At 41.6% G+C, this 13,395-nt stretch overlaps 1 protein-coding gene across 1 annotated transcript in view; it reads left to right on the forward strand.

Moving 5' to 3' along the window:
- The window catches only part of NEB (nebulin), a 198,037-nt gene that overhangs the window by 18,440 nt on the left and 166,202 nt on the right, over positions 1-13,395 (forward strand). The window contains exons 11-20 of the mRNA XM_081815483.1: positions 3,592-3,696; positions 4,474-4,581; positions 7,252-7,368; positions 9,007-9,111; positions 9,198-9,305; positions 9,402-9,506; positions 9,911-10,009; positions 11,054-11,158; positions 12,126-12,233; positions 12,319-12,432. Coding sequence (XP_081671609.1) covers positions 3,592-3,696; positions 4,474-4,581; positions 7,252-7,368; positions 9,007-9,111; positions 9,198-9,305; positions 9,402-9,506; positions 9,911-10,009; positions 11,054-11,158; positions 12,126-12,233; positions 12,319-12,432 — 1,074 coding nt within the window. The remainder of the gene's footprint in view (positions 1-3,591; positions 3,697-4,473; positions 4,582-7,251; positions 7,369-9,006; positions 9,112-9,197; positions 9,306-9,401; positions 9,507-9,910; positions 10,010-11,053; positions 11,159-12,125; positions 12,234-12,318; positions 12,433-13,395) is intronic.

The following is a 13,395-nucleotide window of genomic DNA, read 5'->3' on the forward strand; positions in this document are numbered from 1 at the left end:
TTTGAAAACCTCACCAGTGCTGGTTTTGCCCTTGTGGAATAACAATATGAGCCAAGGGAGGATGCTGCTGTGCATCCAAAATAATACTCACTTTGGGAAGAAATGCTTGTGATTGGTAGCAGTCCATCCATCAACAGACCATCCCATGAGAGAGGACTAGGGCCGTGGTGGAGGAGAGAGAGGTGATTGAGCTGTGGGACTTGCCTCTGTTCTCTTGAAGTGTTCCCCACAGTCATGGGCTTTGACTCATATTTCAGTATTATCATTTCCTTGCTTTCCAACATGAATAAAATCTCCTTTACCTACTCACTCTTAGGTATTTAAATTCAGTGTTTCCCAGATCCATCCCTGAGTCTTACAGCCTTCGGTTCATACGTTAATATAATGATTGTGTATCTGCAATGATTATAGGGCTTATATATTCTATTATTTATCAGCTTTCCTTACTGTATCTGTCAGAATCCGTTCTCTCACCTTTGTCTTTGGCCAAAGCCACCAGCTCCATACCAGCACTCGTCCTGACTCCGCTGTATTTTGTAGCTCAAACACAGATGGATAGGCAGGCAGGGTGGTTCGTGTAAGCAAGCATTCCCGTGAGGTCACTGTGCACACTACAACCAGCTGAAAGTGGGATTCTGAATGCAACATTGGGCAGTCCCTTTAGTTTCTCTGTCCTTGCCTCTCTGCTTCCTTCTAGATTCATAATGTGAGGAAAAATGTGAGATTTCAGGCTAGAATTTCCAGTGATACCTAACTGGGATCTAGAGTTGAAAGGAAGAGCTCTGTTTCCTTTACTCTCTGTGCACACTCCTGCCACCTTTCACCACACCAACCAATTCTCTGACACTAACTCAGTGTCCTATAATTCAGTTCAATTCCAACATTATCTACCTGGTGTTCACCTCAGATCTCACAAGTTAAGGGCTCAGACCCACAAGACTGGCCCTACTTCAGACTACTAGTCGTAAATCTGGACCTCCCATACTTCTGACAGACTGGCTTAAATCCAGGGTTCCCATGACCCACTCCTCAGGTTTAATAATTTGCTAATAATTGGCTCACAGAACTCAGGGAAACACTCTCTTATGTTTATTACATAACAGAGGATACAGATGAACAACCAGGATAAAGAGGTACCTGGGGTGAGGTCCTGAAGGGTCCCAAGCACAGGACCTTCCATCCCTGTGGACCTGGGGTGTGCTACTCTCCCAGCATGTGGATGTGTTCACCAACCTGGAAGCTCTCTGAATTGTGCACTTCAGGGACTTTTATGGTGGTTTCATCACATAGGCCTGACTGATTATTAACTTCATCTCCGGCCCCTCTCCCCTCCTCAGAGGATGAAGGGAGGGGTGGAAAGTTCCAAGTTTCTAAGCATTGCTTGGTTTTTGTGGTGACTAGCCCCCATCATATTGCTATCCAGGAATTGTCTCAGAACAAAAGAAAACCCAGGGCATCTGGGTGGCTCAGTCGGTTAAGCCTCTAACTCTTGATTTTGGCTCAGGTCCTGATCTCAGTCAGGGGATCGAGCCCCGTGTCGGGCTCTGTGCTCGGTGCGGAGTCTGCTTGTCCCTCTTTCTGCGCTCTCTCCTCCCCGTTGTCAAATAAATAAAATCTTTAAGAGAAAGACAACCCTATCACTCAGGAGATTACAAGTGTTTAGGAGCTCTCTATTAGGAACTGGGGGCAGACCAATATATATGTATTTTAGTATTTCACTAGAATATTTTTAAAAACATCTTTCAGTAAATATTGCTGCACAGCACAAAGATGCCAAGCTCTGATCTTCTAAAACCATGGAAACTCCTCTATCACAAAGAATTAGGGAGAGATTTCCATTGATTGCACTAGAAGAGATTTGGTTGAGTTAGGAAAGCAGCCCTGGGCCCACTATGGGTTTTATGAAAATATCACTTGGGACCCCCTCCACCTGTCTGAGAGGATAGCATTTCTATGAATGAAGCTGTCAGAAGTCCCAGTGTTTAGCAACTCACAGAAAAACTGAAGTGTGATTAACTAACAGGCTTTGTATTCCTTCCATTTGATAACCACATCAAAACCACAGATGCAGATGTGGAAAGTAGAAAATAGAGCCATGTGTTTAAGTAGGACATTAGGGTGTCTAATTTGTGCTCAATGCAAGCCTTTCAGCTCATTTTTGAGGAAGCAATTTTACTACATCTATCGACATGCAGTTACTCTCTTGCCCACAGAAGGTGTTCCAGAGCTTGTAATTGACCCAATGTACTGTCCTCTGTTAAATGAACACAGAATCCTAGAGAAAGTTAAATCAATTCTTGCTGCCAGGTTTCCATTGATTGACTTCAAACATGACAGAAGGGCTAGAGTGGAATTGGAGGGAAAGTTGGGTGTTGGACCCCTGGTATGGCTGACCCATCTGTGTGTACCACGTAAACACTCAGGCCTTGCTGCCAGACATGTAGAGTGAGACCATTTGGTTGACAGAGGAGGTCCCACGTGGACACACACCTCTGTCTTCCCCTCATTCCTCAAGCTACAGGCCTTTATTCTTTCAGCTCCTCTCCTACCTGCAGATGAAGGGGAAGGCTGTAGCTTCCTCAACAGTTAATAAGCTGCAGCCTCAGTCCCTTGTAATGAGAATCTTCCCAGACTTGGGAGTACTCAGGGCTGGATTGTGAGAGATCTACTTCCAAGGTGACCCATTTTAGATACTGGTTCATGAAGAGAAAGAAGTGGGGATGGACTTGGGGTGAGAGTGCTGGGTGGTCTTACACTCTTGTTTCTTGTTTTATTTTATTTTTTTTTTTGAGAGAGAATGTATGAGTGGGGGTTGGGGGGGTCAGGAAGGAGCAGAAGGCAAGAGAGACACACCCAGGGTGGAGCCCAACACAGGGCTCAGTCTCACAACCCTGAGATCATCACCTGAGCTGAATCCAAGAGTCAGATGCTTAGCTAACTGACCCACTGGGCGCCCCTGCATCTTGTTTAAATATCTTTTAAAACATCAGATATCTATTTCTTAATGTGAGAATTAATTTTTACTTAATTTTCTTTAACAAATCTACATATGTGATTCTTATTTCTCCATAATGGCCCAAATTTTGGACCTCATTAAGAATGTCTGCTCCGTCGGTTAAGCCTCTGCCTTTGGCTCAGGTTGTGATCCTAGGGTCCTTGGATCGAGCCCCACATCAGCCTTCTTGCTCAGCGGGGAGCCTGCTTCTCCCTCTGCCTGCAGCTTCCTCTGCTTGTGCTCTCTCTCTCTGACAAATAAGTAAAATCTTAAAAAAAAAAAAAAATGCCGCCTTCTCAATTTTAAATTATATTACAAAGTTTTGGGGATACATCAGGCCCTGTTGCCCCTACCCCCTAATCTTGGAGGTTTCTTCCTTTGACAGCAAGCAGAGGAAGGGCAATATCCCCCACCAAGAATGTAGATTGGAGATCTTAACCTGTGCATGTACATCAAAAATCCTCTGAAGTTGTGTTTATGGGCATTTTATAGCTTTCTCAGATTTCTGAAGAGGTCTATTCCCCGAAAAGATTAGAAATACTTCTATAGGCAATCAGCCAATCAAAAAATCTTCTTCCCTTCTTTTTTTCTCCTAGCAAAAATACAAGGCAGACTATGAAAATAAAATCAAAGGCAAATGGAGTGAGACACCTTGCTTTGAAATTGCAACCGCCAGAATGAATGCCAATAACATCAGCACGGTAAGTAGCAAGGAATGGCTGGATGCCCTTGGGTTGCAGGGTGACCCTTTCCTTTATGACCCCCAGCCACACCTGAAGTAATACCAGAACATTAGAGTCCAGGTACCTCTTCTTGGGGGCAAGACCTGTGTAGAGTTCCTAACCAGAGAGAAATCTCCCAGTCTTTCCTCCCTTTTGCGAAATACTGTTTTGATCAGATTCCATTATTCTTGCCTCAATTTTCAAATGAGCAACAAGGTTTCAAGGTTTATACAGGTTAAAGGGGCCCTTTTAAATTCATTCTTTGCCTGGGAAACCCAAACTAAGAAATCTCCTAGTCTTTCCTCCCTTTTGCGAAATACTGTTTTGATCAGATTCCATTATTCTTGCCTCAATTTTCATATGAACAACAGGGTTTCAGGTTTATACAGGTTAAAGGGGCCCTTTAAAATTCATTCTTTGCCTGGGAAACCCAAACTACATTTATGAAACTGATTAGTTTCTTCCCATATTGTCTTCACTGAAAAACACTCTTTTTCTTTCTCTGAAGTTCTCTGACCCTGGCCTTTGGAGCTCCTTCTTAGAGGCTGGTTTTCAACCTCTTATAATTGTTCCAAATCTCTGTTAAGTTGCTAATTGTTCTTGTGATGGCACTACCATCTCTCCTCGTAACCTGACTGTGTAAGCCAAGAGGAGTGGGGCTGTGTGTAAGCTCTCCAAGCAGCCCCTGTCCCGCCGTGTGAACCCTTGCACAGTCTGTGCTCACAGCAGTTCTCCAGCTTGTTTAATGTCTTACAGAGGAAATACCAGGAAGACTTCGAGAGTATGAAGGACCAGATCTACTTCATGCAGACCGAAACGCCGGAGTACAAAGTGAATAAACAAGCTGGGGTGACAGCTAGCAAGGTATGAGGAAATGCTCTCATTTGTCATGATGGTCTTATTGGGGGTGGATTTCTTATAACTCTTGCTTTTGTATATAATGAAAATAAAGAGGATTCTTGGGCAACAACAAAACAAGTACTTTGGGGTTATAATAAGGCTACCAAATTTTTGAAAAATTTTGCAGGTATGAGCATTAACAATACTCAAGTACCATCTTCAATATTTCATAAGGGACCTTTTGATACATGCAAGTAGAAATGCTGTGCTCTCCAAAAGAAGGACCCCTCAAGAAAAGACAACTGGCAAACATCTGAATATGGACATTCCCACACTCGCCATCACCATTATTTTTTTTATTTTCCTACTAATGGTGAAAATCTAGTCACAGACAAGTTACACAGATCCATGGATATGCTCATATACTCTATAGAGTAACTTTGGTAAACAGAGTCCTTGGCATTCTAGAGCACTAGAAAGCCTATAAACTTCACAAACAGACTTGATTCAAACCTTGGCCTTGGTTCTGCTGAAGGAGTGAAAGCAAGAAAATCTCATCACCTAGGAAGCTATTTCAGTCTCCAGGTGCAAGATAGTGATGTTTTGGATCAGGAGGCAAGCAGGGCAGGTGATGAAATTTGAAGGTAGAGCTGATCTTGTTTGCTGTTGGGTTGGAAGTGGGATATGAGAAGAAAGTTTGGGTCTAAGCAACTACATGGATGGGATTTCCCTTTACAAGAGAAAGAAGAGTGCGGAAGGAGTGGATAATTATTTTTGGAGGGGAGACATAGGCTCAGCTTCCAATATGTAAGATCTGAGATGCCTTTTAGACGTCTGAGTGGAAACATTAAGTGGGCAGTTGATTGTATGAGTCTGAAGTTTCAGGGGAGATATCTGGAAGGGTTGTATAAATTTGGGGGAATCGGGGCGCCTGGGTGGCTCAGTTGGTTAAGCGACTGCCTTCGGCTCAGGTCATGATCCTGGAGTCCCAGGATCGTGTCCCGCATTGGGCTCCCTGCTCGGCAGGGAGTCTGCTTCTCCCTCTGACCCTCCCCCCTCTCATGCTCTCTCTCTCTCTCTCAAATAAAAAAAAATTGGGAATCATCAGTATATGGATAGTATTTAACATTATAAGACTGGAGGCCATCAACGGAGCAAGTGTAGACAGAAATCTCTAAGGACTAAAGTCTGGAGTATCTCCATGTGAACACATCAGTGAGATGAGGTAGGAGTAGAGTTGGGAGAGAGTGGGAAGCGAGTGAAGGGAGAAGGGAGTGATTAGCTATGTCAAATGTTTCTGACATGAATTTACCAATGTCTGGTCTCTGATGAACTCAACAAGAGCAACTTAGTTAAGTCTGCTTAGAGAGGGCTCATGATTGGGTGAGAACAGAGAAATAGAAGAACGTAAGCATACTCAACTTTTTCAAAGTATTTTCCTGAAAGGAAAAGAAGAAAATGAGGTAGTGGCTGAGGGATAGGTGGGTGAAGAGGGGATTCTTTTAAGATAACAAAGACACCATGTTTCTGTGCTGTTGGGAAAAATCCAGTGTGGAGGGAAAATATGATATCTGAGGTGGGAAGAGTGGCTGGAGTGATATCCTTGAGTAGGTGAAAGAGGAAGGGTTCTGGTGCTTAACAGGAGAGGTAACTTTGCCACAAGTCCTGACAGTTCATCCATAAACAGGAGAAGAGGCCACATATTCCAGATACAGTTAGGGAGATAGGAGGGTGTGTGGAATTCCTTTTCTGGTTGGTTCCATTTTTCAATGAGACACATAATTCTGTAAGATAGAAAGGTTGTGTCTTTCATTCCTGTAGATTATCCTCTGTGAGTCTTCTGTGTGTGCTGTAGGGGGTGGTACATCTCTCTTTCAGCTGTGTATCTCCTGCCTTTGGAGACCAAACTGATGATATTTGGTTTTTGAGGTTCTCAGATGTTGGTAGACTATCCAGGATTCTGTATCTAGGTCCTGTATTCTACAGTTATGTTGCTGGAATAAATGGCTGACACTGGGGATCATGGTCAGAACTAGATCAGTTTCTTGTTCTCCCTTTTGGCATGTTCCTGACACAGGGTGCTCATTTTAAGCTTCTGCTAAAACTAGAATCAAAGGTGCAAAGTGGGAAGGGCAGAAAGAAAAGGGAGGTTGTCATCCTTCATCCAGCCTCCAGCCCCTCCCTCTCTCTCCTGCATGTACATTAAATACACACATGCTCACACACAGTCACAGATGAAGCATAAGAGGGTAGATTGATGATGCTTCTGGCTTGCTTTCTTTAAAGATGTGTTGGCACATTAGGCAGCTGGAAGCTAAGAGCTAAATGAGGGTTGTGGGGCAGCAAGTGTCTGGGACATGATGCACTGTCATTTGTGTGTATCTTTTTCTCTTTGAGGGCGGGGACCAGGGGCTATTCTTTCTTGGACCTGTCCCAGAGCCAGCGCATAATTGATACCCTATGGACATTTTTGAATAAACAAATGAATGGGAAGAAAAGTTATCCTGGAAATGTATACAGTTGCTCTGCTGCTGTTATGAGTTACTCTGAGTATTTTGTTTGTAAAATGTCAAGCTGCCACTTTTCTAGAGAGAAAACTGATTTGTGGAACTATGTCATAATATCGTCTCATAATAGATACAAGAGCAAAAATAACCCAGAGCATTACTTTCTCATTTTATTTCACTCCTACAGGTAAAATACAAAGAAGACTATGAAAAGAATAAAGGAAAAGCAGATTATAATGTACTTCCTGCTTCAGAGAACCCACTGCTCAAGCAGCTGAAGGCGGCAGGAAATGTCCTGAGTGATGTGAGTACATTCTTGTTAAAGAGTGTTTTTTAACCTTAGCTGCCAGAGAGATGAAATTTTTCTCCTATAATGACTAAATGCATATATAACTTTGAAAATACTTTAAGATTCTAGTGTAGCAGTTCCCCTGAACTGTTTACCCACAGGAAGACATGAAGGCCTCTGAGTATGATGTGTGTCAGTTTTGAGGGGCCTATGGATTTAGCTCAGTGGGCAGAGAAATCCTCATTTGCTTATGGGCTCTGGTGCCTGAGCTTCCATATGGGCAGAGTATGCTATAGGAGATACATGTGATCTTGATATAGGCAGAAGGAGACTTTGAAAGGGGAGGAGAGTGAGAGATGAAGTTGTGTATGCATGCTGCCCTTGTGTTCTTCAGGCGGGGCGAGGACAAACTGCCTGTTTCACAGCTTCTTCTCCTCACCTCCACCATTCTCTGTGCAGATCTTTCTCTAGAAACCATCATTTGCAGACAGTGTGACTTAAAAGATGGCTCCCTGAGTCTTCACAGGAGTTTCTACCTGTGGAATTAGTCTGACCAATCCATTAGATGTAAAATAGATTGGATAAGTGAGAAAGGGCATTAAGAGACTAACAGCCCGAGACCACTTTGACTATATAAATAAAGAGACTGAACATGTGATCAGTTGAGTTTTTCCCTTATAATTACACTGTATTAAGCTTTCCCAATATATGAGGATTATACATGGTTCTCTCTGTGGGTTAGTTATCTTTTCTTTGTCCCTCGAATTAAGTCAGCACCGTAGAAATGTGTACATGTGGTTCAGGAAGGGGGTGAGTGGAGTTGGAGTGGCAGGTGAGAGAGTCCATGCATCTGTCCAAATAGCTCTGTTGGGAAATCAGTACAAAGCAGGTCTCCTGTTTCCTAGATGAAGGTCATCTTTACCAAACATCTAAAAGCCCAGGTTCAAATGTCTTTTGCTGATAGAGAACAATATAAAAATTTAAAAACCAAATAGCACCATTTACAATCTCAAAACCCAACATGAGAAAGTGACCAGACCTGCTTTCTCAGCTGCGCGTTTAAAATCCAGTAGTTGTTTATTGTTATCATTAGAGCTAAATTTAAATCCTAGCAGAGAATAAGAGTGAGTAGCCTTATCATCTGAGCTCTTGTATATACCGTAATTTTAAGATACTGTCTGTTTGCCTAAGGGGTTTTCCCATGGTGGAAGGAGGAAGGGAGAGTGCGTGTATTTCTCAGTGTATACTGAACTTTTTCGTGAAGGTTTATTTAAAAAAAAAAATTCAGTCTTGTTCAGAATATTCCTGTCTGTTGTGGCACCGTCAGTGAGGGATGAGTCTGTGAGCTGGGGGAGGGAAGATGGAGCAGTGCTGAAATACACACAACTCCCCACGACTAAGGGCTTGGTCCGAGGCAGCAGACTGGTTTCTAGATTTTTTGGTGACTGTTAAAAACCTAAGCTTTACAGTCATTGCTAATGGAAGAAACTTATCATTCACCACACCCCAATGTTTGGTTGTCAGTTTTTAAGACCGTTGACAGGCGGTATCTTTTTTTCTTCTTCGTTTGTTGAGTGTTGGGCCATACAAGTGTTATAATCAGTGTGGGAGTGACAGGAATCTACTTTAACTGATCTTTTTTTTCTTTGACAGAAACTATACAAGGAAAGCTATGAAAAGACAAAGGCAAAGAGCATAAATTACTGCGAAACCCCCAAATTTCAACTTGATACAGTTATGCACAACTTCACTAGTGATGTAAGTAGTCCTGTGTTTACTTCTTCTGTTAAGAAAAGATCCGTTATTTCCCCCAATAAATACGTGAAATATGTCTTGTCTTTCAGGCTAAATACAAAGATTCCTACTTAAAGAATATTTTGGGACATTATGTAGGCAGCTTTGAGGATCCATATCATATGCACTGCATGAAAGTCGCAGCTCAAAACAGTGACGTAAGTTCTAAGACAATTGTCTAGCTTTCCAACTAACACGTCTTTAGGGCATGAATAAATGGTTGCATCCTTATATCTGATTTCTTTTCTTCATAGAAAAACTATAAAGCAGAATATGAAGAAGACAGAGGCAAAGGCTTCTTCCCCCAGACTATAACTCAAGAGTATGAAACAATCAGGAAACTGGATCAGTGTAAAGATGTAAGTCTACAGTATGAACTTTGCCTGTCCTGCCCTCCGTAGCCTCTAGGGGTCAAGAGATACTTACAATGGTAACACTTTTCAAATAAATGCAAGCAAGGAAATGGCAAGAAACAAAATTTATTTTGTAGTAGATGACCTGATTTCTCCTATTGTCATCCATACATTTCAAGGGGTAGTTCTAGTTCATTTCCCCAAAGAAGGGTTATTGGAAATCTGAAGAATGAGAAAGTCTCTTGTACAGATGTGAAAGCACCTCTCAAAAACACGGCAGTCTAATTAGAAAAGAGCCCCGTGTTTGATTAACTATAAGTTTCTTTTCTTTTGGGGAATGGCTTCTGCTTGCTTGGCCTATAGGCCAACTTGGATTTGACCGCTAAAACAATTCCTTTTTTCCTCCACAGCATACCTACAAAGTCCCTCCAGATAAGACAAAATTCACTCAAGTCACCGACTCTCCTGTTCAGGTGCAAGCCCAAGTCAATTCCAAACAACTGAGTGATGTAAGTTCCTTTAAATATGCAGGAAATCCAGTTAGGAGGGTTAACCTATCGTAAGTCCATATATAAAATCCAGTGACTTGTCACATTTACCAAAAAAGGCTAAGTAAGTTTTAGCACATTTAACTTGTCTATATTTGTAATCACCTAAAATATCTCCTTATTTAGTTGCCTTGCATCTTCTCAGATGGATAACAATGATAGCAAAAATGATTCTAGAAGGGGAATGATGTAGCTTACTGCCCTGGAAAGAACATGAGTTCTTGAGTCAGACAAGACTGGGTGAAATTCCAGCTGTCTTTACAACCTGGCAGCATAGGCAAATTGTTGAACCTCTCTATGCCTCCTCTTTCCCTTCCGTAATTTGTGGTTGCTTTGAAGAGTAAATGAAAGGAGATACTAGCATAGTAAATACCCTGGCCCAGAGCAGATATTCAACACACGAGATATCTCTGTCTCAAATAAGTTTTTGAAAAATGGAGTTTTTGAGACCAGTTTTATCCTGTGAGTTTTAAGTATGAACTTCCAAGCTTGTGTTGAACCAAACAAAACAATAAAAATAACCTCAGTCGATTTATGGCCAGAAATGAAGTCTTCACATAAGAGTCTTAACAAACCATAATGTGTGTGAGGGGATGTAACCAGGTTTGTTAGAACATGTTCTCCAGAAAGAGAGCATTGGCAATGGAAAGAGAGAAAGGGCTGTGAGTCTCAGAGTCCCCTGATTCTGAGGGCCGATCGTGATAATGCATGCAAGAGGGAGGAGCATATGTGAGAGAGCCACCTCCTTCCAGGACAGTCCTATGCCAGTGACAGATGTGATATCACATAGGTTGTCAGTAACGCAGGGTGGCCCACCCTAGCTCTGGACCTGTGTCTCGATCTTAACAACATTGTCAGTTGTTATTTAAACAAAATGTATTTTACATTTTATTTTATGAAATGTACCACATGAGATTTTTGTATTTTGGGACAATTCTTCAGAACTAATTGTCGCCTTTACTGTCTGTCTCCCTCTATTTCTGTCTCTCTCACTCTCTGTCTCAGCTGAACTACAAAGCAAAGCATGAAAGTGAGAAGTTCAAGTGCCACTTACCTCCAGATACTCCTGCCCTCCTCCAACACAAAGTCAATGCCTATAACCTGAGTGATGTAAGTTCCCATATACTATGCCATGGGCTATCCTGGTGACCTGTGCTTTTATTTCTGGATTGTGTCATTGAATAAACACTTCTGTGTTCAAGATGGGAAGAACATTTAACCTGTGTATCACGTCCCACATATCTTTGAATTCACCTTATAAATGTAGGTAGCACTGTTATAAGTAGCTTCATACAATCAGACAGTGTGTTCTAACCAACCCTCAAAATGCCACCAGTCATCTAGATTTAACTATAAATCATGTTAGCTATTTTAGCCATATATTCATTTGTGCTATACTAAAATTAATTTTCCCCCAGGACCTGGGTTTTTTAGATACAATTTCATTTTATTTATTCCTCAGATGTATAATGTCCCTTATTTCACACAAATGGTGCTTATTTCTACATGTAAGAGAGCTTACACTAAGATATATAGGGTATTCAAAAGGAATTAAGGCCAAGGTTCCATTGCTACCTTTCATTTTCAAAACTTAATTTTGTAGAAAAGTCAAATTCTCCTTGGAGAGGAGATCTCAATTTCTTCAACAATTCTATAAATAAGTACTTAGATTATCCAGCATCAGTGAGTATTGTAATGATTCAGGAAATAATCTTTTCAGAGGACTTTGAGATCAAATTAAAGTGATATCTTTAGATCACAAAAAGTAAATTAACTCTAGAATATTTGTGCCACTCTGTGAAGTACTCAGTGTTAGGAATCAGATATTAGTATGGTCACTAAAATTAGGTAAATTTGATGAAAGATTCTAATGGGGAGTAGAGAACCTTGATCTTGGAAAATCAGAAGCTCCAGCTTGAAGCGAAATAACTAAAATATGCATGATTTTCTGGACAATGAAAATGGCCCATTTATTTCGTAGTAAGCCAGAGTATTGAGATACTCATTAGTCTTTAAAGTGTGTGGTAAACGTGCATATCATTTTTGCCAATTCCTTTGTTAAAACGTTTCTGTCCAGAGTATCTATAAGCACGACTGGGAGAAGAGCAAAGCGAAGAAGTTTGACATTAAAGTGGACGCCATTCCCCTGTTGGCAGCCAAGGCCAACAGCAGGATCGCCAGCGATGTGAGTGTGGCCTGGGCACCCGGGCAGGGGGCCTGCAGTGACGGTTCTCGGGGGGTGCCATCTGACCCGTGTGACATCTTCACAGGTGATGTACAAGAAAGACTATGAGAAAAGTAAAGGGAAAATGATTGGAGCCCTGAGCATTAATGATGATCCCAAGATGCTGCACTCTTTGAAGACGGCCAAAAACCAGAGTGATGTGAGTGTCTTTGTAAATCACCCTTATTTTCAGATGTGGCTGCACTTATTGTTTACTGTAACTTCGGATGGGACATAGCCTAAATGAAATCTCTGACTCAGGATGACAAGTCAAACACGAAAGCCCACGGGGAAAAGATGATTAAGTTCCTCATTCTCACGACGTCTCTGTACTTTGAGACACCAGTGAATATTGTAAATGTTTCCTTAATCTTTTTAATGCAATCCATTTTATTAGGGAGAAAATACACTAGCAATAGCGTTTTCTTTATTGTTTTTCCCAGAAATGGGCTTAATATTTCAGTATGTATAAACACATACTCATTCCATGTCATGATCTGACTTCAGGTACTTTGCAAAAATATGTACAGAAAAATAAAAGACAAGAAGTGAGAAAATCAGGGGCGCCTGGATGGCTCAGTCATCAAGCGTCTGCCTTCAGCTCAGGTCATGATCCCAGGGTCCTGGGATCGAGCCCCGCATTGGGCTCCCTGCTCGGCAGGAAGCCTGCTTCTCCCTCTCCCACTCCCCCTGCTTGTGTTCCCTCTCTCGCTGTGTCTCTCTCTGTCAAATAAAATCTTAAAAAAAAAAAAAAAAGAAAATCAGGCCAAAGATCAATAAAGTAGGAAAACTAAATGAAGCATAACCTCAAGAACAAAGTATTTTAAGTTTATAAAATACTGATCTCAGTTTTAAAGACTAAAACATTAAAAATAAAATAAAACTCTTTATAAAAATTGCTTCTCTAAAGGGGAACCCTCCTATACTGTTGGTGGGAATGCAAGCTGGTGCAGCCACTCTGGAAAACTGTATGGAGGTTCCTCAAAAAGTTGAAAATAGAGCTACCATATGATCCAGCAATTGCACTACTGGGTATTTACCCCAAAGATACAAAAGTAGGGATCCGAAGGGGTACGTGCACCCCGATGTTTATAGCAGCAATGTCCACAATAGCCAAACTGTG

The sequence above is a fragment of the Leptonychotes weddellii genome, chromosome 3, assembly GCF_054177405.1.
Source record: "Leptonychotes weddellii isolate Sample4059 chromosome 3, ASM5417740v2, whole genome shotgun sequence".
Classification (NCBI taxonomy): Eukaryota; Metazoa; Chordata; class Mammalia; order Carnivora; family Phocidae; genus Leptonychotes; species Leptonychotes weddellii.